General features: G+C 42.5%; 1 protein-coding gene across 7 annotated transcripts in view; it reads right to left on the bottom strand.

Moving 5' to 3' along the window:
* Positions 1-2,220: 2,220 nt before the first annotated feature.
* CELSR1 (cadherin EGF LAG seven-pass G-type receptor 1) overlaps positions 2,221-27,751 on the bottom strand; it is a 165,707-nt gene continuing 140,176 nt past the window's right edge. The window contains exons 21-35 of one of the 7 annotated variants that reach the window (XM_071423862.1): positions 27,265-27,466; positions 26,772-26,939; positions 24,311-24,437; positions 23,729-23,929; positions 20,169-20,343; positions 14,404-14,516; positions 13,061-13,140; positions 11,383-11,509; positions 9,357-9,482; positions 8,911-9,047; positions 8,346-8,449; positions 7,378-7,545; positions 6,266-6,508; positions 5,700-5,964; positions 2,221-4,388 (exon numbers count right to left, since the gene is read on the bottom strand). In XM_071423862.1, coding sequence (XP_071279963.1) covers positions 4,364-4,388; positions 5,700-5,964; positions 6,266-6,508; positions 7,378-7,545; positions 8,346-8,449; positions 8,911-9,047; positions 9,357-9,482; positions 11,383-11,509; positions 13,061-13,140; positions 14,404-14,516; positions 20,169-20,343; positions 23,729-23,929; positions 24,311-24,437; positions 26,772-26,939; positions 27,265-27,466 — 2,261 coding nt within the window. In that variant the 3' untranslated portion in view covers positions 2,221-4,363. Of the gene's footprint in view, positions 4,389-5,695; positions 5,965-6,265; positions 6,509-7,377; positions 7,546-8,345; positions 8,450-8,910; positions 9,048-9,356; positions 9,483-11,382; positions 11,510-13,060; positions 13,141-14,403; positions 14,517-20,168; positions 20,344-23,728; positions 23,930-24,310; positions 24,438-26,771; positions 26,940-27,264; positions 27,467-27,751 lie in introns of those variants that run through there. The other 6 variants (XM_071423864.1, XM_071423865.1, XM_071423866.1 and 3 more) reach the window with 6 other exon arrangements.

Below are 27,751 nucleotides of genomic sequence, written 5' to 3'. Positions count from 1 at the left end.
GGCACAGTGGATAAAGGAGCAGCAGCAGCAGATGGAACATGTCTCAGTAAATGATACTGCCCCACACTTTATTCTCATACACAAAACGCTGTCAGGGCAGCTGATGTTAATCAATATGAGATAGGTGAAAAACTTGCTTGGCAAGAAGTGTTACAAAAGCCCTCTTGGGCTTAGTTGTATTTGATATTTTCATTCATAGTTTTAATGATAAAACAAAAGGTAGCTTGTAAAGGTTGCAGATGCTGCCTCCAGGCATCCTCATGGACAGGACTAAAATCCAGAATGAGTGTGAGAAACTGGAAGATGGATCCAAAAATCAATAGACTAAAATGGAAAATGAGTCCAGTACAAATTGCTTCTTTTAGGGAGGAGAAGTGAGTTGCACAAGTGTGAACAGGACATAAAGGCAGTGGAGGCTGTGAGGCCCAAACTCATCCCAGGCTGCTCCTGGAGCTGCAGGTGGTGCTGGTGTGGGCAGTGGTGATATCTCACCAGGGCTGCTGGGGATCTCCTTCTGTGATCCCCCAGACCTTGGCAGGAGCATCCTCTGCAGCTGAGCAGGCTGTGTGCCTAAGCATGGCATAAGGATTCAGACAAAAAACCTCATCATCCTCAAAAATGCTACTGCAGGCAATTCTACTGGAATTATTGTTTAGTATTTTAGACAGATCCCTGTGTATATTTGAAGATATTTGAGTATATTGTTGAAGAGGCTGGGCTACATGACTGCTTGTGTTACTGCAGCCTTACCATGCCATGCTGCTGCCAGTGGTGCAACTATTATGGAATTTTTGCTACAATTTGCTTAGGCCAAATATCATTGTAAAGATTAGGACAGGAGAAGTGAACGAAATGGAGATTTCTTAAATGCTACTGCAGGCAATTCTACTGGAATTATTGTTTAGGATTTTAGACAGATCCCTGAGTATATTTGAAGATATTTGAGTATATTGTTGAAGAGGCTGGGCTACATGACTGCTTGTGGAACAGAGATCCAAGCTGCCCAGCTGGAAAGAGATTACTCAAGTGCTCTAGGACAGAGCCTCTCTCTTTGACCTGGACAAGGTGAGAGATGATTATCACTGCCTCTCCTGCTGCAAGCAGCAAAGGTATGGGGGACAGCAATGAAGCTGAAGGAAGAAATTTTTCTTGCTGCTTGTGACTGAATCAGGCAGCCTGCTGTGTACTAGAAGTTTAAATGGATCCAAAACAACATGGGAGATGTCTGAAGGAAATAGATGGAATGCTGGAGACAAGCACAACCCCTCCCTCTGGGAAGGCCAGAGCTGCAGAGAGCTGGGGGCTGTGGACCCTGCAGGGGCCACCTTGCCACGTAATGTGTGTCTGATAATCCTCTTTTCCTAAACATATGCTGTAGGTCACTGCTGGAGACAGGAGCACAGGCTGGCCTCTCCCTTCACTAACCTGCTTATGTGAAAGCCTGAGGCTTATTTCTGCTTCTCCACAGAATGCTGAACTAATACTTGAGAAAAAACTCAGTTTTCCACCAAATAGTGCACTTGTACAATGAAATTAAAAACAGTTTCCCTTTGGGATAACTACTTGAGTTTGTTTAGTGGCAAATTTTGGCAGAGCTGTTTCCAAACTGAAGATCCTGAAGATTTGATTTTGCTCCTAAGTCAGAAGCCAGGCTCTTTCCACCTGGCTAGTTGACACTGAGAAATACTTTTATTTCCAGAAAGCTGACAAGACGTGCAGGTCACTGCTGGGCCTTGTGAGATGCATGAATGAGGACTACACAGCAGCCTGGAAAGGACTGGGTGAGCAGGACCATGGACTGGGAGAGCCAAGGATGGAGCCCAGACTGTCCAAAAGGCCCTTGTCACTCACTGCAGGCTGTCCTGGGCTGGGCTGGCAGCCACTCCCCTCGAGCTGCTCTCACAGTCCTTTTCTAGATCTGATGCTTTCCTGGTGATCTTTTTTGCTCTGGGTTGGCAGAGGGCATTTCTCTTCCATGGACCATTTCCCAGGACTGATAGATTCTGCAGTTTGGGCTGGAATGGAATGCACACTGAGGCATCCTGTGCCAGCACGGGGCCCTGGGCTGCAAGGGGCTGTACATTGGCTGCTTGGTGCTCTACAGCCTCTGCTCAGAGGGGTACCTGATGTTCCTGCTCCTGCTAATCCCCAGGAAATGACATTTGGACCCTCATTATTTGTGCTGCACTTAGAAATAAACCACCAGAGGAAGAATACAAGTTCAAAAAAAAATTTCTTAATTTATTGTAAATTCTCCTTTCATCTGTGCTGCAATTCCAGTGTTCTGCACATTAATAAATATACATTTGTTAAAAAAAAAAAAACAAACTTCCAGTGTCTAATCTGCCATAAAGCTTTTAAAAAGTCATAAAAATAGGTTTTAATTTTTTTGTCATTAATTCAACTGACCCTCATTTACTGCGACAATTCTGATCAAAATAAAAACTACCTACACCTACTGGGACAAAATATACATACACAGATGTAAGAACAACTAGCATGGGTTATACACAATGCCTGAGCACACAGCCAAGTGCCAGACCCTTAAAACATTCAAATTTTTTTTCTGTCAGAAAATGTCACACAGGATGTTGCATAATTTTTAAAGGAACTGCATCTTTCCTCCCTCTTCCCTTCCAAAGGCCTCCTTGATACTTTGAGAATGCATAGGAATATAATGAAACCCAGATTACAGTATACAGTTTCTCATCTTCTCCTCAACTCCTGCATTTTATTTAGCCCCATTTTCTGTTTCTTCTCTTTCACACACATTTGCACAAACAATAGCCAGTATTTTCCCAGAAGGGCTGCTGTGGTGAGCAAGGAGCTCCTGAGAGCCTTGCTGGCAGAGAGCAGGCACAGGCACACCATTGTCATCCTCGTATTCCCACCATGGGAGCCACTGGCTGAGCTCTGCCTCACTGTTGGATGAAATCTTTTTCACATCTTACTTTTCCTCTTTCTGTAAACATTGCAGGAAGGTGAAGACAGCAGACAGGTCACGCTTAACCTTCCTATGCCTGTGAAACCAGCCCATTTTGTGGGAAACATGAAACCTTAAGCCTTCCATGAGCTTTCTGAAATATCAAGAAAGCCAGGGCTTTGTCAAAGAGCTGGGCAGACAAATCTGGACATCTTTTAAGTCTTGTATTTCTGCTTTGATTAGCAATGTGCTGAATCCAGTGAGCATGAAAGAGGAAAAAAATATTGCACCTGAGGCAGAACTTGACCCATGGGAGGAGGGCCCTCTCCTTGAGACATGCAGAGTGCTGGTTTGTTGCACAGCCATACAATCACACCAATTATTATCTTGTTCTTAGTAAGGGAAATACTGATTTGACTTCTTCCAGACAAGGACTGTGTTGAACTTTTACACAAAAATATGTGTAGACCTGAAGTTCAGTTCCTGAACACTTCAATGCACTTGTGAGAAGAGATCAAAATACCAAAAAATGAAAAAAAAGAAATTTTTGTGGGTTTTAGAAGAGGTTATGAGAAAAGCATACTATGCCCTCAATGTGTTCTAAAATCTGTTAACAAAACTTATAAATTATAGTAATGGATTTTGATGTAGTCTTTACTGTATTACTTTGAAATCTGCATTGTGTCTGAAGGTGGCTTCCATGCAAACCTCAGTTACTTATCAAACGCCAAATTCAAGTAAAATTGTGCAATGTTCATATAAAAAATATCAAAACATCTTTTTAATTGATTTCCTATTATCAAATTAAGAAGACCAGTATAAATGTAAAATATACAAAGGAGCTTTTTCTTTAGCAACACCATACAAAATATATAAAAGTATCTACACTTTTTATATATATATATAAAGGATTTTTTTTCTTAAGACGACGTGTCCATAGAGGGGTGGACAGAGATGCTGGCATAAAACCAAAGGACACTTGTTGCAATTTTCCTCCCTAGAGCTCAGCAACCTCAAGGGTTCACTCTGTAGCCATCAAAACTCCACAAGAGACACCTCCTAGTGCTTGTCTTCAGGCTTATTGTAGGTCCACTAGGAAGCAATGTGTTCTTCCTTGGTTCTCCCCTGTAACAAGCAAGCCCTGCAGCACTGCCTGCTCCGTGCACAGGTATCTGTCCATCACAGTGCACCCCGTTTCCATTTCCATGTTTTCAGCGTGGGTTCCCGTGGGAGGCGCGTACCACACAGAGCCCTTATTGCCAGGGCAGCCAGGCACTGTGTCTGTGCCAGGAGCAGTCAGGATCCTGCCAGAAGGTGAAGCCATGTGGGAATGGATGCCCACCTCATCCTCCTCACCGTGTGGCCACTCTGATGGAGTCCGAAGCGGCAGCGCGGCGAGGGGTTGGAACCGTGCAGAGGCGATCACAATTTCCTGATGGTTCAAATTGAAGTTTCATTACTGCCGCTGTTAGTGAGAGAAGTGATTGTGCAGGCTTAGGGTTAAACAGGCACAGGCAAACCACTCCACCCAAACCCAGCTAAACCTTCTTAGAAAGGGCTGGTGCTCTGTGAAGTTACCATGCTTGCAAGGGGGATGCTGTCCTGAAGGGAAAGACTAGCTGGGAGAAACAATTTCAGGCAGTACACAACAGAAATGCTTTAGTGAACTTCTACATAGGGCTTGCATTTGTCTAATGCTTTGCTGAGGATATAAGGTTCACACACAGATCTTACAAGCTGCTAGAAGCCTGGTGTATCAAATGGATTCATGCAATCTGCTGCCAAGAGCAGAGCTTTCCATTATGCCAAAGCTCTGGAGATAACACAGTTGCTTAGTACAAGCTGGTGAGTTATTGTCCAGTAATGACTGTGTTACCTGGTAGCAGCTTATTCAGTTATGGCTTATTCAAAACATCCATGTTTCCTGGCTACCTAGGATCTATTTCATCAGCCAACTCCCAGCAATCCAAAGATGTGCTTTTATAGTGAGGTGGGAATGGTCTGTGCACGAGACAACAGGGGTATTTAAAGCCTGGTGAGACAGTGCCAGAGTTAAAGCTGGGTGAGAAATTTTCTTTTGGTTTGGTGAAAGAATAAGACTATTATTCATGTTAATAAAAAATGAGACTATCTGCATAAAATGCCTGCAGAGACTTTACACATGGCTGTTGTCGTAATTTGAAACACAAGAATTATGATGAGTAATGAGGTTTCTGAACATTCCCTTTGGCTGAGAGCTTGCTCAGCCTTTTGTTTATATTTGATTTAGTTTACAGTGGTAAATTCACACACTGATTGCCATGCAGCCGGCGGGAATCACACGCCTGGTAATTTAGGATCAGTAGCTTGGTGTTCTCTCCAGCCTTGGGGTCTCCTGCCTCAGCCATTGTTTCCCTCTGCCCAGATGGATGCTCACACCATGCCCCCCACAGCCTTGTGCCTTTCCCCACCCAATTCTGGCAGGGTGGCAGGGCAGAGCAAGGCTGCTTCTGTCCAAGTGTGCCAGTACCACATCAGCCTGCCAGTTCAGAGCATGCCAGGGTGACCCAGTAGCAGGTGTCTGTCACAGCACCTTGCCCATGATACCTGTTTGGCCTTCTCATGACTGAAACCTCATGGCCTGGGGACATGGTATGGGCAAACCATCAAGACAGTCACTGGTGAAGGACTCTGGCCAGTCACCAGAGGAAAGTTTTGTTCATGTGTGAGTCTGGGGTTGGAAGGTGGAGGGGGAGGTCATAGGAGGTCAGCCAGGGCATCCTGACGTGGCACTTACTCTGAGTCTGAGGTGTCAGCATGTCCTGTTGCCACGTGGAGGCTCATGGCCATGCCGTTGAGCTGATCTCGAGACTGCTCCCTCCGAACATTCTTCACTGTTACCCCTGAGTCCGAAGGAGAGCGGAGCCCCTCATTGGTCCCTAGGGAAGTAGTCCTGGATGAGACTGTGCTCTGATTGTAATCCGACAGCTTCTCCCGCAAACGATTCTTCATATTCTTATCCACCAGTGGGGGAGGGTAGGTAACTTTATTTTTTAAGATGCCTGTGAAGGAAAAGGGGAAATAATAAAATTTTTTAAAGTGTATCAGTGATTTAATTTTTCAAGCTAAGCTTGATGTTACAGTCTCTATTTCTTACTAAGACTTCTAAATTGGCACTTCATTTCATAACCAACAGATCAGACTACAGCAACTACCTACTAGCTTCCCATGGTGTATCTGGCTACACACGTTGGAGCCATTTGGAAAGTATTTTTCCCTGACAGAGCTACATTTTAAACTAATTAATGCTCATTAACCCCCCAGTCTTCCAATCCAACTGTGAGGCTGGGTTGGCTGTGCTACCTTTCCTCTGTTCCGGCTGCTGGTTATTCTGGTGGGCCAGAGGTCTGTTCTCCTTCTGCTGCCCTTCGTTCTCCTTGTCCTGGGGTGCTTCATTGCTGTGGTTCACCTGGTTTTCCCTGTGAAGCTCTACGTTGACCTTGGTCTCTACTTTGAGTTTTTGTTTCCTACCGGGGTCCTCGCCATCGCTGGCTGTTACGCACTCTGTGGGCCAATAGGGTTTCACATGATTGGGAAGGGTATCAACTGCAATGCAAAAAAACACTAGCTCAAAAAACACTTTTGAAATCTTCTCTCAACCACTGCCTGGCCTCTGTGGCTGGAGAGGGGCTGTGTATCAAACCAGAGCAATCTTTCAGTCAGTCCTTGATGGACTGCACTGCTCTCGGGGTGCATTAAATCCCCAAAAATCACCTGGTAGGATGGCAAACCCTTCTCAGAGTGAGGTTGCCAGCTCAATTATGGAGAAGTGTAAGGCAAACCCACCCTCTCAGCTCTGCAGGGTCAGAGATCCCTCCTTGGAGAGGTTAGTTTCTGAAGGCTGAGGGCACCCCAGGCACCCTGTGCTGTATCTCTTAAGTTCCACAGCACACACCCCGGATGTTTGTCATTCAAAGTTGCCTTTCATTAGGAGAGGACCAACTATGTTTAGAAATGCCTGCACCCTGACCCACAGAAATTATATTAATGGTCAGTGATTGCCAACTCTTTAGGTCCAGGACCTCCCCAACGCCAATGCCTTTATTGCATGAGGAGAGGCAGGCATTTCTTCCCCCCGCCCTCAAAAAAAGTGGCTTCTTTCTCCTCTTTTTCATATGAGATTTTGCTGGCTTGGTAATGCCTTGTCCAAGTGCTTTGGGGACCTGCCTGCAAAGCTGCCTGCCTTAAAGCATTCAGCATTCCGTGCAATTCTGTGTGATTCTGTACTCAGTCACCCCTGTGAACAAGGCTTTGGAAGAAGAAAGGTCTCTAAGCTGGAAACAACAAGGATCTCTATAGAAGCAAGGGACACAGGTAGAGATGCTGCCTCAGTCACATGGTAGTGTGACAAATTTATCCCATCTAATCTAAAGCTATTTTAGAGCACCACTGCCCTCCCCTCGCACTGGGGGTACCTTTGGGTGTGCTGTGGAGTGGGCCATGTTCATTGTTTTTGGAAGTAGATGTGTTCCACTTCTTCTCTGTCTCGAGCCCATCCTCCTCGCTGTCGGATGAATGGGAAGAGGCGTAAGAGCTGCTGTGTTCATCGAGGGACAGCTCGCTGTCAGAGTCTGAGTCGTGCTCTGCAAATGTGCATGGGAAACACAGGGGTGACAGTGTAAATGGGAGTTCAACAAATCTACCTGACAAATGCACAAGAGAAAGGAAAGACAGGCATTGGTCCAGACCATGACAGGAATGAGCTCTTACATCTGTAATACATAGGATAAACTCAGAAGGACTACAGCACAACCACTGGGAAGCACAACCACTCAGCTCAGCTAGTGGGCAGGACCTTTTACACGTACAGGATGTGCAGAACAGAGTGGGAACATATTTTTCCCTATTTAACATACAGAACAGTAACTCTATTGGATCTCATTGAACACAACACACAGGAAAAACAAGATATCTAGAAATACCAAGAATCTGAAATGAACTTAACTTAAAAACTGCTACAAGGAAAAAAAATTGAATGCCAAGACCAAAATGAAAGGAAATCAGACAAAAGGTACTTCTCATTTTTTTGTACAAACCACAGAGCAGTAAAGGAGAATATTGCCTCAAGGTCTCAAACATTAAAATTTCTCCAACTAAAAATCAAGTGCAACAGGGAATAATTTGTGAGAAAGAGACTCCATAAACTGTCAATAGCTGGTGCAGCATCAGATAGAAATTAAACCATCACAAGCAGCAGCTATATGATACTTTCATTCCAGGATTTCCTTGCAAGGGAACCACTGCACAGCGTGTTTTGCCAATAGCATAATGAGAATGAGACCATCTAATTATTTCAACTATTCTTTCTGTTACAGAAGACTTCAAAGAAAGTGATGAGAAGAAGGTGCACAAATGGGTCAAAGCATTCAGAAATTATTCTTACCATTGGATTTGGATGGATTCCTATGAAAAATGGAGGAATCTGCTTCGGTCTGACCAGCCCTTGCTTGACTTGAGGATCCACTGAGTTTATGAGCAGCCTCATCCCTTTGAGAAGAAAAATAGAGAAAAACAACCTTCTTGGTCACTTTACTTTGTTGTTTTTAACAACAAGGCAGACATACAGACAGCTGCTGTTGCACAGTCACTTTACGGTGAGACAGAGGTTATCCTGATGTGGCTATCTGCCTTGTGCCACATGAATCACACTCTGAAAAAGCCCAAAGCTAATGAGCTAAACTGTGCTCCTTGAGACACAGCTGAATTATAACAGGCAAGCAGCAGGGCCCATATAGGTAACATCACTCTTAGGTTAACCACTGCACTGCTGGAACCCTGCCCCAAAGACACATGCAACAGAAAATGCACCAAGGAGAACAACAGTCACACGAAACAGAACTGTTAAGACATAAACCAAGTAGCATTTGAACTAGAGCTCTGGTTTCCACAACAGCAATAAAAAAAGGAAAGGCAAGCACCTGAAAGCCATGCACCTGCCACCAGATTACCTGAGAATATAAGCAAGGTAGCTATTGTGGCTCTTGGCTGACCTGACGGTGCTCTCTAGGGAGACAGTGGATTCCCCCATCGTTGTGCGATACATGTTTGGCTCTTCTATATACGTATTGTTACAGTTCAGAGATCGCTGAAAGGGAAAAAAAAGACATAAAGCCACAGTGAATGATCCTTCCAGAAGCTCATGTTACCCACAAATGTATTAAGTTTCAAAGAACCAAATGGGTTTTGATGCCAGGGAAAAGAATTATTTTCTCTTGAAGGTTTCAATTAAAATAATAATAAAAACTTTTGAGAGAAGCCATCAGTAGTCTTTGTACAAGTCACTGAAAGCAATCATTCAGTTCACTTAATTACAGATAAGCCACCTATAAGTTTATTTTAGGTAACTTCTGCCAGCAAGAGGATGTTTTTGTTCTCCCAATGCTTTTTTTCTTACTGTTAACAATGTAGCTCTTGTTGCAGTGGAATCATCTGGAAGAGGTTTCTTTCCAGTTAAAGTGTTCTTCAAGTGCTTTCTCACTTCTTTGTTAAATATGCAGTGGAAGAAGAAAATGAACAGCCCCTGGATAATTTTAGAGAGAGGAAAATGTAAATGCTTCACTACTACCATATTGCAAATATAGATATTAGAGAACACCCATTTTGAAACAACCCCTGAATTCTAGTTTGTAGTACATGACGGTGTATTTCAAAAGCAGTAACTATTTTCTTTCTTGACTGAAATGACACTGACTGATCTCCTAGCACTTCTTCATAATTTGATTCCAAGTTCAAATGTGCATTAAAGGCCTGGGAAAATATATAAAAATATGCATTTCTCCAGAATTTACAGAGCAGAGCTTGATTTGGGAAGAAATCCAAAGGGAGCCTCAATGTCCCACTGGAAAATTGCAGAGATTTTAGAATTTGGGATTTTGGAGCTTTTATACAGATGATGAGAAAAAATCAACAGCAGCACATGAAAAATATTACAGCCTTTAGTGAAAGCCTCTGGAACTAGTCAACTTCTGTGAAAGGAGCCCTTAACACTGAGTCTAAGAGAATTTTAGAAAGCCTTGTGAGATGTGAAGAGGTACTGGGAGCAGAGAGGTCCCAACTTCTGTCACCTAAGTTGCTTGGTTAAGCAATACCTCTGGTGGGAAAACCACTAAAGTCCCCAGGGCTGGGCAGTTATTGGCTGCCAGGAACACACATTAACAGCTTTTGCTGGGGGCAGGGCACACACACGTGTGTGCCTTCAGATGTTCTTGCTCTGAGGGAATTAATGCAGCCGCCAAATTGTTATCAACTTTGGTTGGACACACAGTATAGAAAAGTCAATACTCATGAAGTTGCAGCTGTACTAACATCATAAGAAGCCTGAATTTCATGATTTCAGCCAAAGCAATTGACTTAGAGTAACTTTAAACTTCAAGCTCACTTTCTTAACATTCAATCAAATGTGATCTTAGCTGGCACTAGCACTTCGGGATTATTCATTAATAAAATTCACATAAATGTCTCTTTAAAAACGTAAGTTCAAAGAAGGCACATACCACTGTGCCTCTCTGGGCAAGTTTGGAGAATTCTGGCTGCTGACCTTTGTCCTTTTCATCAGGTTTATGTTTAATTTAGTTTTATTTTAGATTTGTGGAAGCCTGGTTTTATAGCCTGAGTAGGTGCATTTATTACAGGGCACACTAGTTGCAGTGGCAAAATAACCTTGCTCCAGGCTGACCTATCTTCTGTGCTTCCAGGGCACTGACAGCTGACTCCAAAGGGGACCCATCAAACTTTGTTTTCTCTGTGGCTGCAAGTTGTGGCTGTTGTGCTGCAGCTGAGTGTCCTGCAGTAGCTGTTTTAGTACTGCAGGCACCTGCTAGGGCAGTTACTGTCATCCTAGGTCACATTCAAATTGTGACCACATGAAGCTCTGTCACTACTTCCATGCCAGGTCTCCTACAAATAACTATTTTCTGTGTCTTTAATCAACAATTGTGTAAACTGGGACAGGCAACCCAGGAAACCCATAATACAACTCACATTGTATTTGAAAATCCTTATTTGTCTCATTTCTTTAAACAGTAACTTAATTTGTGGAATGGCTCCTTGAACTTGGAGCCATTGACTCTGGGTGAAATATAGCAGTCTCTCATTTGCAATAGCAACAGGATGACTTAACAATGAGCACACAGAACACAGTAACAAAGAATTTGTCTCTAGAATGACAGAGGTATACCTGCCTACTGTCCACAGGTTACTATGGTAGTGCACTTACCTTGAGAATGATTAACAGTGAGAGACATAATTACTCAAAATTATAGTTTTAGTGAAAAGAACCCTCTCCTTGAGAAGAGAAAGCAAAAATTGCCTTGAGATCTCTGGTTTGCTTAAGTTAGCTCATGCTGAGCAGGTTTTTGGAGGTCTGGGTGTAGAAGTGTACTCATCAAGGCCTACCACAGACAAGATGATACCCAACTTACCTGCAGGCAGCTGAAAATAGCAAAGAGATAGTGAAAGGTCATGACATCACTGTTGACTGCCATGAGCCCCAGCAGCCACGTGGCACTGATGAGCAGCAGGAGCAGGAATGCTGTCCTCAGCACAGGGCTGTAAAGCAAACACAGATGGACATTTGCAGTGTGGTGGGATACAAGAGAACAGCCCAACTTCTCCCCATGGATGGTGGTATGTGCCCAACAATTTGGCAACTGGAAAAGCTCTTTGGGAAAATTAGGGCAGTGTTCACCAACTTCCAGTTTCCACAACTTTCCAACTCTCTCACAGCAACACTCCACAGTTTAGCATGTTCATGTTTAAAAAGGTGATTTATTTCCAAGTTCCTTTCCAAGACCTTCTTCAAACAAATCTGACTGTTTTACAAGCCTATGCTGTTCAGCCTTGATGACTCTGAGGAACATGTTTGGGCAGTAAATGGCCATGTCCATCTCATTTCAGTTTGTCACCTTCACTCTCACATTCCTTCCCAACATTACTACTCAAGGTTTTGGATTGAGGGCACTCAGTGAAATTTTGTTTGCTTAAAAATACAATTTCCACAGACACTTTTCAAAAGACAGAAACAAATCCAGTGGCAAAAGTTTTATATTATGGGTAAAATTGCTGCCTTAGGTAGCAGTTATACTCCTTGGTTTAGGGAGATTTAGACCTCATCCTCAACACCCAGACACTACTGGGGTCAGGGTTCAGAGTGCACAAAGCCAATAGCTGCATGGAAACTGGGGCTGGAAAGGGCATGGCAAGGGGAGCATGGCACTGCACCAACATTGCTCCTTCTACACTGCTATTAACTGGGCCACCCATGTTGCCAGAGAACTCACTCTCAGATTCTAGTTTTCATTAAGCTTAGTGTTAGGGTTAGGGTTCAGAGAACCACAAAGTCTAGCTCCAGGGACACCAGGGGTGGAAAAGCCATGCCAGTGTGTACACAGTACCCTACAGCCAGAGCTGAAAAACAAAAATGAAAGCAGCCATTTGAAATCTCATACAGCTACCTCATTGGAAAAAAAAAGTCAAACCCAAGGGGCTGTACTGCTGCTAGCTAATCACATTCAAGTTCACAGGTAAATTCTGAGCTTTGGGCAAAACAGATGTTAATGAGAACAGGCTGTCACAACAGCTCAGGAAGGTGGCAGGCTGCAACTTGCAATGCTGCTCATCCCACTGAGCATGGCATGCAGGAAGGCTGCCCTCAGCAAGGGAATGTCAATGGGTCTCTGGCACGACACAGCTGGCAACCAGACACTTGAGAGGGGAAACCCTCCTGAGCCGTGGACAAGCACAGGGAGACCCAGAATGATGGCATGTCCTGGACATGCCATGGGCAGAGGTGAAGTGACAGCGTAGAAGAGACTATAATGAAAGATCTGGAAGGACTGCAATGACACCACCTGGAGGATAGATCTTTCCCTTCTCCCTTCTCCTGCCCATGCTTGGTGGTGCAGAGCACCATGGTGGAAGTTTTACGGGATGTCCAAGGGAACTCCAAGAGAGGGTGGGGTGAAGCAGCTCCAAATGCCTCTACCAACATTCTACTCCAGACAAACATTTTTATTTCCTGCTCCAAAACTTGATTTTAGGCAATTCTGGCTTTTATTATTTCTGGTCAGAACATCTACAGGTTTGTGAACTGAAACTTACATGACTCCTGTTTTTTCAAATGAACGTTGCCTTTGTCTGCATGATGCTTTCATTGCGAGTATAAAAATGACAGTGTTTATCTGAAAGACAAGTTGAAATAACAGCATGGATTCTTTCTGTACATTTGTTACAGCTTTATCTTCAATAACAATGCAATTTTTATCCTAAAATGATTTGTGGCACCAAGAATATTTCTTGTTCAACTTACAGGTCTCTAAATTCCAAGATTCACCTTGTTTCAAGGCAACATAGTAAAAGACATACTGGCACTTGAAACCCAGTAAGACAACCCTAAGCAAAGATGCTTGAGGGAAAGAATGGCTGTCCTTGTCCAAATCAGTGTCCACCTCAGCCCAGCACTTTGTTTCAGTTGGTCAAACCAGAATTTAGGAATATTTTTTCACAGAGCATACAGTGATAATTACTCTGAATAAACCTCCAGTTTCCACTGATTCCATGTCAGCTGGGAGGTACTAGGTTGGTGGTGCATTTGTACTTATTCACTTGTAGTGAATATTAATGCTGAGAATTTGTCTCATCACTCACTTTCCAAAACCATGTAGAGTTTTACCACTGCCATTGTCCTGTTTCTAGGAATTTCTAACTTAAAATGCTATGGAGAAATTATGCAGCTTGTCCTGTTTCTGCTAGATTTGCTACTTCCTGGTACTGCTTGGGTCCACAGCCATTTTCTCCAGACCAACACGCCATAACAGGCTCCTCCTTCCTCCCTTCTCTGCAGCTTTCATTTCTCTAGGCTTAAGACTCCACTTGTTGGTCCTCCAGTGGGGGCTTTCCCATGTCTCTGATGGTTTGTGACCATAACCTACACTGCTTCCAGGTCTGCTTTTTGAGGCAAGGAGACCAGAACTTGAATTTGGCATTCAAGATAAGAATCAAACCATGACTACTTATCTTCTGGTGTTACTTTGATGGAGAAGCTGTAGGAGAAGTTAAACAGCAGCCCATTCTTTTTAATTCCTGTAAGTGGAAATATTTAATATTCCTTTAGGACTTCTGGATGAAGCGACTTGTTATGGCTCATTTTGTTGATTTATTTACTAATCTTACAGACCAACCCTTCAAAAATGGAACAAAACAAATGACAAATAGGCCGTACAGCCATTGCTCCACAAGCAATCTTTGTATGGGCAAGCAGCCCTCTGATTTCCAGGAGCTTAGCTCATATGTCCTATCTGTTTAAGAAATAGATGCAAGCTAAAGTACATTTGCTTTAAATGTAAAAAACATGGTTGCTTTGCATGACTACTGTTTGACAAAACTTAGGAGAAAAGGTAGCAGTAAGGAAGAGACAGTTCTGCATGCCAACTCCCCCTACTTACAACAACAACCATTACGATGGGCCCTGCGAAACTCCAGATCAGGGTGTCATGAACAGACAGCCAGCAGAAATCAGGATTCCCATAGCCTTGTGGATCCAGACCAACAGCAAGCCCTGTGTCACAAAGTGGAGAAAAAGTAAATTAGAAAGGTGCTGCTTATAGCCAAATGTAGTTTCAAATAAACAAAATTACCATGGCAAAATTTATTCAACAGGAAATTCTGTGAAGGCAAAAATTGAAATACAACTTCTGTAAATCAAAATCTTCATCCTGGTTACTTCATATCAAACAATACTCTGAGTTTTGCCAACTTGAACAAAGTTCAGCTACATAAAAATGACAAAAAATGCAAGTCCCAAATTAATTCTGTTTCAGCACAGTTTTATAGTCATTCTCATACAGTGTGAGCCTTGAGGGTGAGTGACATGTTGAGGAATTTCAATAAGCCTGTGCAGCAGAATGACATGAATCATAACTGAGGAGATGTCTATGCTATGAAAAAAAAAGTGCATTCTTAACTTGCTGTCACTAAAATAACATCAGAGACAAAGGAACCTGGGAACTTATGGGAGTTAAGTGCTTGAGCTCAGGTGAGATTCATTTTGAAATGCCATCCCAGGTGCCTCATCCTGCTTTCAGCACTGTCTGAAATGGAGTTAATGCCCCAAGGCAATTGAGTTAAAACCACACCTTCTATTATTTTATTTTTCAAAACCTGGCCAATTCCAAGGGGGTCTCTGAGCCCAACATTCACCTGCTGATTTACAGTGCTGTCTGACTTGGTGATCTACACTTTGCTCATATGGTGATAGACTGGGATTTGCCTTTGGCCTGCAAAATCATGGAGTCATGGAATTGTTTAGGTTGGAAAAGACCTTTCACATAAGGTGTCCCCTGAGACTTCTTTTCTCTGGGCTAAACACCCCCAGTTCCCTCAGCTGCTCCTTATCAGACTTGTGTTCCAGACCCTTCACCAGTTGCTCTTGGACTTGCTCAGTGCCTCAATGTCTTCCTTGTAGTGAGGGCCCCAAAACTGAACTGGTTCACAGTGTGGCTTCACTAATGCTGGTATGGGAGGATGATCACAACATCCTTTTAGTCCTCCTGAGTTGCCCACTTTTTCCTCCATTTTTCCCTTGGCTCCAGCTAAAGCTCCCTCTTCATCCAGGCTGGCCTTCACCATTGGTTTGTCTTACACCACATGGGGAGCACGGCTTCTCCCGTGCCTTTGGGGCGTCCTGCTTGAGGAATCTTCAGCCTTCCTGGACTTGTTTGCCTTTCATGACTGCCTCCCAAGAGACTCTGTGAGTTGGGCCTCTAAACAGACCAAAGTCAGCCCTGAGGAAGTCCAAGGTGGAAGTTCTGCTGAATCTCCACCTTACTTCTAAGAGAACTGAAAACTATCATTGTGTCAAAGACAGTCTCCAGCCATCACATCACCCACCAGTCCCTCTCTGTTCACAATGAACAGGTCCAGTGGGGTGTATCTGTTTGCTGGCTCACTCATCAGCTGCATCAGGAAGTTCTCTTCCACACACTCCAGGGAACTTCCAGGACTCTCTTCTGCTGCGTTGTATTCCCAGCAGACACCTGTTAAGTTGAAGTCTCCCACATGAACAAGGAGTAGTGAAGGTGAGACTTCTCTCAGCTGCTTGTAAAATATTTGGATTCCTTTGCCCTTCATGACTACCTCCCAAGAGACTCTGTGAGTTAGGCCTCCAACAGACCTCTGCCTCCTCCTCCTGGTTGGATGGTCTGTAATAGACTCACCATGGTATCTGTCTTGTCCTTCCTGATGATTCTTACCCATAAACACTCAACTCATTTTTCACCAAAATCAAGCTCTAGACAGTCAAAATGCCCCCTAACAAAGGTAATCATTCCAATGGTTTCTAACACAGACACACCTGCATCTTTGCTGCCACATGGATCTCCAGCCCCAGCCTCCACTGAGATGGCAGATGGAAGGAGTCACTAGCATGCTGTCCCACAAACACTGGCATTCTGCCCTCAGTTGCCTCTAGTGAGCTTGGCTTTATCCCTTTCCCCCTTCAAACCTGGTTTAAAGCTCTTTTAATGAGCCCTGTAATTCCTGTGCAAAGATCCTTTCCCCCCTTTGAGACAGGTGTACCCTGTCTGCAGAGATCTCCCCTCTCCAGGGCACAGAAAGTGATCCCTGTGGCCAGTGGCATATGGCAGGTGGCTGCAGCATGCTGTCTGGGCATGGGGGCACCCAGGGCCATGGGCATCTGTCCTGTCTCCAGAGGGGCCAAGGCTGCTGGCACTGCTGCTCTCTGCAAGGAGGGCCTGTGCATTTAGAGTCATCTTTTTCTGAATTGAAGCCTGCATGCTTTGATGAAAGGACACTGAGAAAGCGAAAGGTAGCTGCATTTCACTCTTGCTGCTTAGAACTGGCCCACAGCCAATATTCACATCTGGTACAGGCCTATGGTCTATGAAAACTAAACTGGCTATTTGGCAAAGCAGTGGATATTGGATCTGTTTTCACTGAAATGTGGAATGAGATAGGACCAGTCTCCCTTCCTGCTCCCATTGGCCCTTCCACCACCCCCTTCAGCAGTTGCCATCCAGAAAGAATTAGCCATAAATGATTAAGGGACCATAAAGTGTTTTATACAGATGTAATTCTATGGATACAGTCTGTTTCCCAGGACTGGATTTGCCCATTAATGGGACTCTGGCTCTATGAGTAATTGGCAGACAGCAACGTTTTTTCACTCTCAAAATCCTACCCTGAAGTTCTCCATTAAACAAATGGGGCAAATTGCAGTCTTCAGGTACATGATTCAAATATTACTGCAGTCAACAACACGTGAAATAACACTTTACTCAAAGGCAGAATTAAGCCAATGCAATGTAATGCTGAGAAATATTTTGGCACATCAGTTAAATGCTGCAGCCTGGTTGCCCTTAACAGACTGAGTGTGCAAGCTGAGTGATACCTTGCTAACATTTGCAGGAACTGGGGCTGGTCCTATGGCCAAGAGTCCTGTGGAGACCAGCACCCATCCCCAGCACACACACAGGAGTGTGCCAAGGGCTGCAGGAGAAGCATGTTTTGACCCTTCTGAGCTCTTGAGGGCTCAGCAGCCATGTGTGTCTCAGGCAGCTGTGGGACAGCCTCAATTCTCTCTTGATTAATTGCTTTGCTTAGGATTCGAAAAGAGCCAGTTTCTGGGGGATATTGGTTTTAGGGCTCTGTAAGAACCTGTTTTAACACAAGGGCTGCACTCTCCATGCCAAAGCAGTCACTGCACACATATGTCAAGCAGTTAGTGTGCTGCCACAGAGACAGGCAGAACTGGGGGGGTCTTGCTGACTGCCAAATTCAGCTCTTTGCTCCTGTGGCAAGGAAGTCATAAAATCCCTCTCCAAGATGGATCAAACTACACTTTAAAATGAGCAAGCTTAAAGCTGATTTAAAATGTTCCACTATCATTCCCGATGCAGGACTATTCCAGATCCACGCTGTTTTGATGGCTGTAAGCTTTCTCACAACTTCTATCCTATTCTTATTCACGGCACTTTGCATTTCTCTGCTGTAATTAAATGTGGTTCTTCCCCATTGGAGTAAACATTTTACTAAGTTTTATCCCCCTCTAAAGGCCAAGGTTCCCATCTTCAAGGAGCTTGGTCCCATCACAAATGCCTTAGGACCACAATGTCCCAGTTCGAAATGAATATCAGTTTGAGCATAGAAAGTAGAAAAAATAATATACAAAAAGCCACTGCTACTGTAGTTTTGGAGGGGTTTTCCCCCTCTCAGGATAGTTATGATGAAGATGAAATGGTATTTGTCTTTAAAATAAAAAAGTCCTCTACATGTCCCAAGACTAAAATTTCTTCCCATATCTAGACTATACCACAACTAAGAAAAATAAACAATCCTTCTCTCATAAACCAATTTAAATAATGTTTAGGATTCATGTTATGAAGTTGGAACCTTTTTGCTGTTTATAAATTAAAATTTATAAAGAAGCTTAATTAAAATATGTACAGTAACAAGTTGTCTAGAGGCAAGAAATCCTACATTGTGCTATTTATGATGAAACAATTTTCTCCTCAGATGATTTATAAGCCTGGAAGGGCAAAATGAAGGCTTAGTTTTCTTTATCTTTCATTTCACAAAATTCCCCGACTTTCTCAGTAATAGGGATCTGCCTTTTCATTTAAACAGAACTGCAAATTCAGTAGATTTGGGGATTGAATTGCAGGACACAACCTGGAAAGTTTCAAAAGTGTAAAATAGTTCCATATCACAGAGACTAGGTAGAAAAATGTAAAAATGGTATGCTTGTGATACTTAAATTGCATAATACTGCTGTTGAGAAGGTCTGAATTTAGATTTCAGGAGAGAAAGTAACCTTAAGCAGAAACTCCTTCCAACAAAATTCTTCTAAAGATAATGAGTTCTGAAATTTAATTAGTTCTGTTATTTAATGATACTTCTTTTCAGCTAGAAATGATGCTACCAAATATCTGATTGCACTTCAGTGTTCCTGAAAATACTGCAGTAGTCCTGTATGCACTGGTAGAAGTCACACAGGTCTGAAATGCTTCAGAAGTTCAAGGACAATTTCTATTTTAAGTGTCTGGGGTAGTCTAAAATGGCAGAGCCCTCTGGGCTCTGCTTTCTACTATAAACTGATAGAAGTAGAAATTATTAGGCACAAAATGTATGGAAAAACTTACCAGCTCCCTGAAGAGAGAATTAACCTATACCAGTCTACGCTGTGATTTTCTATTACACCTTCTTAAAACACACAGAAAAAAGAACAAGTATGTATTTTTAAATCTAACTTGTTCCATAATATTTTTGCAAGTGTACATGAGTGATAGCTATTTGTTTGATCTAAGAGACATCTAAAGCTCTGATATTATCTGTAAAAATAAAACTAATTGGAAAAAAGTTAACTGCCTGCCTATGATGTGATTTCCCATATGGCAACAGATACATGCTGAAACAGTTGAACCAAAAATGCCCACTCCAACTGTTCCATGAAGCACAGTTCCTGAGGAGCTGTCTGCCTGAATTAACACAGCACTGTGTGCCTAGGGTAACACTGGAAATGTCTGTGGCAAAAATAGGCATGGTGAGGGCAGAGATGGATGTGTTCCAGTAGATCACTCCGGACTGGTTTAAAAGATTACTGCCTCCAGATTTTCATTACTTTTCCTCAGCTGAAAGTTACAGCCTTTGTATCTGAAATTAAGTAAAAGGCAGCTTTAGTATTCCAAGCTTGGTTTTATGCCAAATAAAACAGAGCCACTGAAATTCCCTTCAGAAGTATTTACTGCTGGTTGGCAGTAGGCAGTGGGAATGTCCAGTGAAGGGCAGTAATGTCCTGTGGGCAGGCAGCATTGCTTCTGAAGCCACCACAGTTACCTCAGAGACCGTGTGTCCATATCAGGAGGTACCAGCACAGGGAAGGAAAATTTTGGAAAGCTATTGGCAAAGTTGTTCAAATAAAAATATTGTTATTCCCAAGCAATGTTATCAAGTCCTGGTCTAATCTGTGCAATTATGTTTCTGTTGCTGGACAACCATCAGTATCACTTCAGCTAGGGCAACAAACATTTGGTACACAGATCTGCCAAATTCAGGCTGACTTCTGCTGGACGTGGCTCGATGCTGCCCTGCTTCAGGAAAACTCCCATAGCTGTCTGGCATGGGGTAACTTCCCTGAACCTGGCCAGTGAAGATGGCAGGGAAACTAAAGCTTTTTTGGGGTGCTTGAATGTACCTGTTATGATGGCAGGAATGCCCCAGCCAACAACGTAGTAGAACCGCATGTGCCCGAAGTTGATGTTCCTCACTTCAGTCAGCATCCGGTAGATGTGGAGCTGCTCCACAAACATCCAGGCAAAGGTGCTCATGTAGAAATAATGCAGGAGGATGGCAATCACAGTACACACAAACTGCAGAAGGGAAAGGGCAGGGAAATTAGAATTGCTCTTCTGAATCACAACCCGGTGAGTCACTCGTTCCCCCCGCGTAGCTAATGGCAAGTGTAATAAAAAGATTTTGGCAGAACAAATATACTGCCTTTAATTAAGTTTTTCAGAGTTTAAGAAGACCTGCTCATACCATGAGAGATTTTGCTTTTTTAAAGTAAAGTGGATCACTAAGCTCTGTCAGGCTGAGAGCAGCAAAATTTAAGGACTGCTGAAACCAGAGACCAGCTCCACAGTAGCTGGACTAAAAGTAACAGCTACAATGGGCACACTGGTAGCTGAAGTCATCTTTGTGATCAAATAGCCACCTTGAAACCTATGACCTTCAGATACTTGCCCTTCTGTAATATATGCTAACCAATTTTCTCTCCCAACTTAACAGTTTGATGAGTGAAAACAAGAATGACCACAAGCATCTGACACCTGAATTGCAGTCTTGCAATTAACCTTGTCCTTTCAGAAGCCAAACAAAGAATTTTGCCAAGGATCTGTTGATAAGCTTGAATTAAGAGAACTTTGTGGAACCATTCAGTTTTTGTTTGAAAATGTTTTACATTGTGTTTTGCAGTCTTTTGTTCCTGTGCAGCACTGACCCTGCTTTCAGACTTTGGCATGACTTTTTAGTGGTTTTTCATGGTGTAATGCTCAGATATGTACATTTCCCTGTTTAATGTACATTTAACCTCTTTGCTGAGCAAAAGAATCATACAAAGACTGCCAGCTTTCTGGATTCACTTACTACATCAGCATTATTATAACATCACGTGTTATTGAAAATGTGGCTCACTAAATAAACCATCTTTCTTCCCTCTATGTAAGTAATGCTTTTCTTGTTCCTATTCTCACATGTTTATGAGTAGAGCGCTGCCCTGAACATTACCTTTTTCAGGTAAGAAAAAAGAAAGAAAATAAATCACTTTCTATCAATAGTCCAGGGAAAGATTAAAACCTCACCCAGAAATGTGACTGTTAATTTACAGAAACCCATAAAAGCCAGGCTGGGTGCCAAGCAGCACAGCATTATTTGTGCTCCAGCATTCTTTACCTCTTTATGTTCATCAGTGCATGACTCGTTAGACAACTCTCATTCCATACAGACAGATGAATAATTGTCTGAAGCAGACATGGCTTACAGCCCTCCTACCTTCTCAAATTGTCTGGGTAGGCTGTAAGGAGCAGCCTTATGCTGTATGAAATACATTCTATAAATTAAAGATCTTTGTAAATGGTTTAAAGGTTTGGGGTGTTTCACTGAGTCCTCGTAACCCTACAGGACATGATCACACCATGAGCCCCAAAACATGGAAATGAGATGGAGTAAAAGAGAACAATCTCACCAAGTACAACCATTAGGATTTGTGGTATTGATGTAATTGAACTGTTTTACTACTTTTATAAACCTCTGCTTGGTGCCTCATGATATATGAAATTAATCTGGAAATAAGGAGCCATCATTTATGGCATAATTTTTGGTAAAATTCTGTAGGGATGTGGACTTGGCCCCCAACTCCTCAGTAGATATGTTGGAGAACTAAAACTACCCCTTGCCAGTGAAATGCAGTGAAAAATGAGTGGTGTGCTCAGCAAGGCATGGGAAAGGTCAAGTTACACAGAGTGCTGTGTATCAATTGGCAAGGTGAGCTCCTTTCAGCAAAGTTATTTTAGTATGCAAACATTTATATAATGAAACAAAGACAACACAAGTTCACACATGACATGAGACCATATCCCAGAGGGCAGGTCACTGCAGAAGAGCTCACCACAGTAGCAGATAAAGGACCTGAGTTCCTGGTAAAGGGGAATATTGGTATACAGAATTGGAAGTGATGCAACCAGCTGGAAAGCTTTATCCAGTTTGGCATTCACAATTTTTCAAAAGGTAAACTGGGAGAAGAAGGCCAGAAAAAACCCAACAGACTAACCTGGATCTTAGAAATTAAATAATTTCATCAGCTTAGTTTTATACAGTTTTCCAAAAGAAATACTATTAAATAGAGGTTTCCTGGCAAGACAATTTTTATAAGAGAGGTCTCTCAAATTTACTAGGAAAAGTTCTTGTCAGCACTCAGTTACTGGAAGCTGAAATTAGTCAAGGTTAGATACTTTTAAAAATGCATGTTATAGCTCAAGTGGATATTAGAAGCCTGAGTGACAGTGTAGGATTAAGTTATACAGCAAATGAGGCTGTGTGTTTAGGCACCACGCTGTCTCTACCACGATGATGATATTCACTGAATGTAGGCGTATTCTCCTATTTCTGCTGGTTGGATAATGTGAAATCAGCATGATTTTTTTATTGCTGTTGTTTTGTTTTGATCTCAACACTGTACTTCCCTCTCAAATATTAGATTGAAACATATACATTAATGGATTTCTAGAAGATAAATTTTCTTCACAGTGTTCAGATAATCCCTAAAGTAACATTTTGAATATTTTTCCTATCTATTAAGGACATACATTTTGTTGCATGTCATCCCTCATCTGTGTCCAGCCTGTTTGGCACAGGTGCCTGCGCAGCCTGGCAGTGCTGGAGCCCTTGTCTGTCTCTTACCTGTCTGAATGGCAGCCATGGCTTTTGGGATGGGTGCTACTAAGAACAGCAGCAAGAATACATATAATGCCACATGGTTAAGAGAGCAATGAGGTCTTAAGTACAGAACACACTTCATGTGTGGCTTATATCTATCTCATACTCAATCTATTCATAACTTGCATTTCTTGACATGCACAATGCTGGAGATCCTTGCACTAAGTTTTGTCAACAGGTATGATGGGCTGAAGCCAACAACCTCTGTGTCTGGAAGGCACAAAGCAAACTGACAGGTATCCTACTGAATCTTGGATGTAGCAAGCTGTCCCATGCTTGGTAAGTGGCTTCTCCAGAATGGCCAGTGGGTGCACAATGTGCATATTAGCACCTGACCAGCACCACATCACCGACAACCTGTGAGTCTACACCAGGAGCCATTTGGGCTTGGGAGGTACCTGCTGCAGGAGAAACTGGAGAGCTTCCTACTGAACAGGCAAAGCAAGACAAAAAACACACTAATGGAAAGGAAGGAAGAAATCAGTATTTAAGGTTCAGTTCCTGGGATAAACCTTCAACAGGGCTGCTGTCATATATTCTCTGAAGATAAGATACAGTCCTATTGCCTGCCATTGCTATTAATGTTATCAACCACACATGAATACACTAAAAATCTGATGTTTTTCAAGTAAGTGTTGAAGCCAAAAAGAAGCCAAAAAGAGAAGAAAGTGAAACAGATGGGAGAAGGTAAAAGCTGCAATATGAACCCCCTGATTTAAAGCTTGAGAACAACTCTAGCAATGAACACAGAGTAAGTCTTACCGGGTTTTCAGTCTGGTTGATTCCAATAAGAAAGACAAGCTCAGAAAAGAAGAGGGCAGCCACCAGGTTTTTGTGGATACTGTGCAAGTTGGAGCGCAGTGTGCGGATCAGCACCAGCAAAATGAAGGTGATCAGCAAAGCCGCCAGCGAGATGGATACGGTTGTGTAAGTGACGATCTTCAGAGGAAGCACCTCCCCATTCTGTAGAAAGACAGATTGACAGGAACTCTGGGGGTTTTCCCTTCCTTTTCCTCCAATCAAATCTACTACTCAGGATGCCAATGTTTTCATTATACTGAGCCGACATAGAGATTTACTTAGGGACCAACAGGAGTGGGTGATGCCACCTCTTTAGCTGCTAAACATGTTGAGCATGTATGGGCAGCACCCAGAGGATGCACCAACCAAGTATGAAGGTCCTTTCAGCAAACCCAGTGGCAGGTGCTGCCAGGCATGGGCAACACACTCCTAACACTGGGACTGATCTGCTGACAATGCCCTGGTCACACACAAAGCTCAAGCTCTGAGCCAAAGCCCTTGAAAACCAAAGTCTCCAAAAATCACGATCCTGACATTACCCACCTCTCGTTTGGAAATGTCCATGAGGACAGCAAAGCTGGTTATATGGTTGCACTGGCAAGCAATATGGCTGTGGTTTCTGGAAAACAGCTCACACCCTCGGGAGGACCAGGCACCTGTCCCACCAATCCTGTGGGGAAAAAAGGCATTTCTGAGCACCATCCTCCAATCTCCCCTCACCTTCCGCTGCCCTCTGTGGCAGCTTGTGCTGCACAACCAGAGAGGACTGCAAGTACCAGGGCAGAATTATCTATAGCTGTTACCTGCCTGAAAGAGTATTATCAAAGTAAAAAGGCCTTCAGTTGAAGTAGTTTTTGATAAGACAGCTGGCCAGATTTTGTGGGTTTATAACAGTATGTTTTGAGTTTAAAAAAAAAAAATTAAAATGTGCTTTTGGGTCAGTGACCACACAACCAATATGGGAAAGAGATTGCACTGAACAAAATGTCTGTAACTAAGGTAAATAATACCAGAACCGTAGCGGGACACATGGTTTTGAGTCATGTGAAATATGTTTCAGCAATAATATGATATCATTACACAGTTCCTCTGAAAAGTACACAAGAAAAGGTTAAAACCTTTTCTAATAAATATTTCATACCAGATCTGTTATATTAACAATAGGGAGGAACTGCTGCCTTAAAATTCTTCCCTGTGCAGTTATGGTTAAATCCAGTGACTTCAGAAATTATTTTGTATCAATATTAATTATTCCATTCTGAAGTTAATGAATAATAAAAATAGTCTTGCAGTTACTGAAAGATTTTTCAATTAAATATGACAAGACCTCTTTTTCACTCAGCAATAAAATATTTGTTAAATTTTAATATCACTTCCTCTCAAAAAGTACTCTCTTTCTAAAAGCTCTTTCATTATTACACGCCACGTAAGAGCTGCTTTTCAATTGTGGCTGTAGGAAGACGTAACACAGATAACAATGCCACTGAAGTTGCCAGCAAATAGCTAACACATGAATCACTTTAGAGCTAATGAGTTATTCAAGCTCAAACAATGTTTAAAAATTTATGAAAAAGGACTTGCCATTCCCTCACAATCAGCAGATTGACAGAGTGCATACAAGCAAAACCACTGCTTCATATGTGGCCAAATGAAGAGTTTATTACTGTGAAGATAAGAGATTTCTGTTGCATCTTCGATCCTTTAAATGATATAATCTCCTGAAGCCTTAACTAGGAGGCACACATTCCCTAGGTTTGTTTGCTGTTTTATTTCCAGCACAGGATATTGCCTTTTAATGGATTTTTCCATAGGTTTACTAGAATTTTTTGTTTTTTAGGAAACAAGTAACAGCTATTCCTTTTGCCCTGGGCAGACCATGTCATCCTCTCACTGTGTACCTGGGTTTGTAGCTGGAAATTGCAATATATATGTAATACTTATGATATTGTGAAAGCATCATATGAATGTGGTTACCTCTCAAAACATTTTCTTTTGTTTTATCCACACTCTTGAAATATTTCCAACATGACTGTGCTGTTTCCACAATGCCATAAAACCAATGAAACATCAGCATATACAGTTCCAGCTCATATAATTTTTCTCATTTTCAAGAAAAAGATGTCTTTATCTTGAACTTTACTGAATACAAAAGAGCTAAATGAATGATTCTCAGAACATTTCATCTTTTTCCTAACACTTCCCTCCTAGAGAGTCAAATACTCTCTCATATTCTGCTTCTACATTACAATTGCTTTCCATAAACTGAAAAGGCCTAATGTCCTAAAAAAGGTATTTCCACTCCCTCCATTTGTTCACTAAAACAAATGAAAGCAAATTCACAATAGCTGGTGAAATGAAAGTTAAGTTTCTTACCAGTGCAACTGCCTTTGCGTTGACTTTTGAGTCAAAAATTTGTGATTCAGAAATTCATAATCTTTTCTCCCAGTTTTATCTGAGAAACCTCAGTCCCCATTTCCACTAAAATGAAGATTTGGTTTTGTAATTTTTTGCACTGGCCCTGGCTAAGGCACCAAGGTTTGCTATTTACTCTGTCCATAGTCACTGGAGAAGATTCAGCCCATGGAAGAGCTGAATCATCTCCTGAAAACCCTGACTTAAAGACCTCAGGCAAGCCATGAATTCAGACACTGGAGTTGGACTATGTTTGTCCAGACATACATCCGTGGGCAAATAGCATGGACAAATACAAGGAAATTGTGGGATTTATTGTTTCTGGGTGAAAATGAACCCTGCAGAAAGACACGACAGCTCCGTGTTTCTTAGAAACCGCATGGCTAATCCTTTGTTTGAGGAGTTATGATAATTATTTTCCTTTTTCTCAGATTGGTGGGAAATGACTACATGGCTCTATTCCACCAAAAATCAGTTGTCAGTTGAACAGACAGACCAAGACAAGGTTTCCTGCAGAATTATCTTCCCAGGCAGGAGTTTTCTGCTACTCAGACAGTGTCACTCACAGCCCTAAAGCAAGCAGGAGACATACGTGATGGAGTGATTCCAGAAGACACAGACAGGCTTTGTTCTCTCCTCTGTTTCCAGCATGGCATACTCCACTATGACAGGCTTTTCCACCAGGTTGGGAGGAAACTCCCCATCACTGTGAATGGCTGTGCTCACTACAGGTGTGTTGATGATAGGGCGATTTGGCAATCTGCACAAGGAGAAAAATTGCACGGTGATCTACACATCAAAATGCAAAGCTACATTCTGCAAATAGAAGATCTCGTGTTGCTTCTGCTCAGAAAGTGAGGCAGGTGTACCAACAGCCTTCCATACAGATGTGTTCCCAAAAACTGCTGGCACTTCTGGCATGGTTATTCTCCCACTGTGTGCCAGAGGAGGACATGAGGCAGTACTGCAGTGAGAACAGCAGCACTGATGAATTTTGGCCAATATAAATGCAGCTCTGTCTCCCCCACACATTCAGAGAGCAGAAGAAGGGACCTGAACAATTCACAAACAGGTCTGGGGTTTACCTTAAGCTCCTCCTGTCAGGATCATAGTTTTCAGGCAGGAGGTGTCCCAGGGATCGGTATATAATGACCATGGCAACAGTGTGATGTGTCTCAGTGTCTGGGTGTCGCTTCTTTCTCTTTGCAAAAGCACTCTCAGGGCTGAACATTTCACTGTTCAACTTAGAGGGTATTTTCTGATTTGAAGGTTTCATTGTGGGCACTGCTATGGAACAAACACAAATATTAAATTCTTTGCACACAGCTTCAGAGCTACCATTTAAACTGGTAATTTTGCTTGCCAATAGTATTAGAGTTCTTATAACTCCAGGCTTAGAGCACTCAGCATGCTTCTAATGTTATACTTGATATTTTTAATAAAATTTCAGCACAATTCATAGTTATATAGCTGATAATCAAATAACCATTTTCACCATAACAGTGAAAAGTCATTTAGTCTAGCTATAAAATAAGCAATTTCTAAGATAAAAGGTCCATAAGTATATAAGTA

Source organism: Agelaius tricolor, unplaced genomic scaffold (assembly GCF_023055355.1).
Source record: "Agelaius tricolor isolate 1412-34295 unplaced genomic scaffold, bAgeTri1.0.p SCAF_3, whole genome shotgun sequence".
Taxonomy (NCBI): Eukaryota; Metazoa; Chordata; class Aves; order Passeriformes; family Icteridae; genus Agelaius; species Agelaius tricolor.
This window is presented reverse-complemented; position numbering and strand designations above follow the sequence as displayed.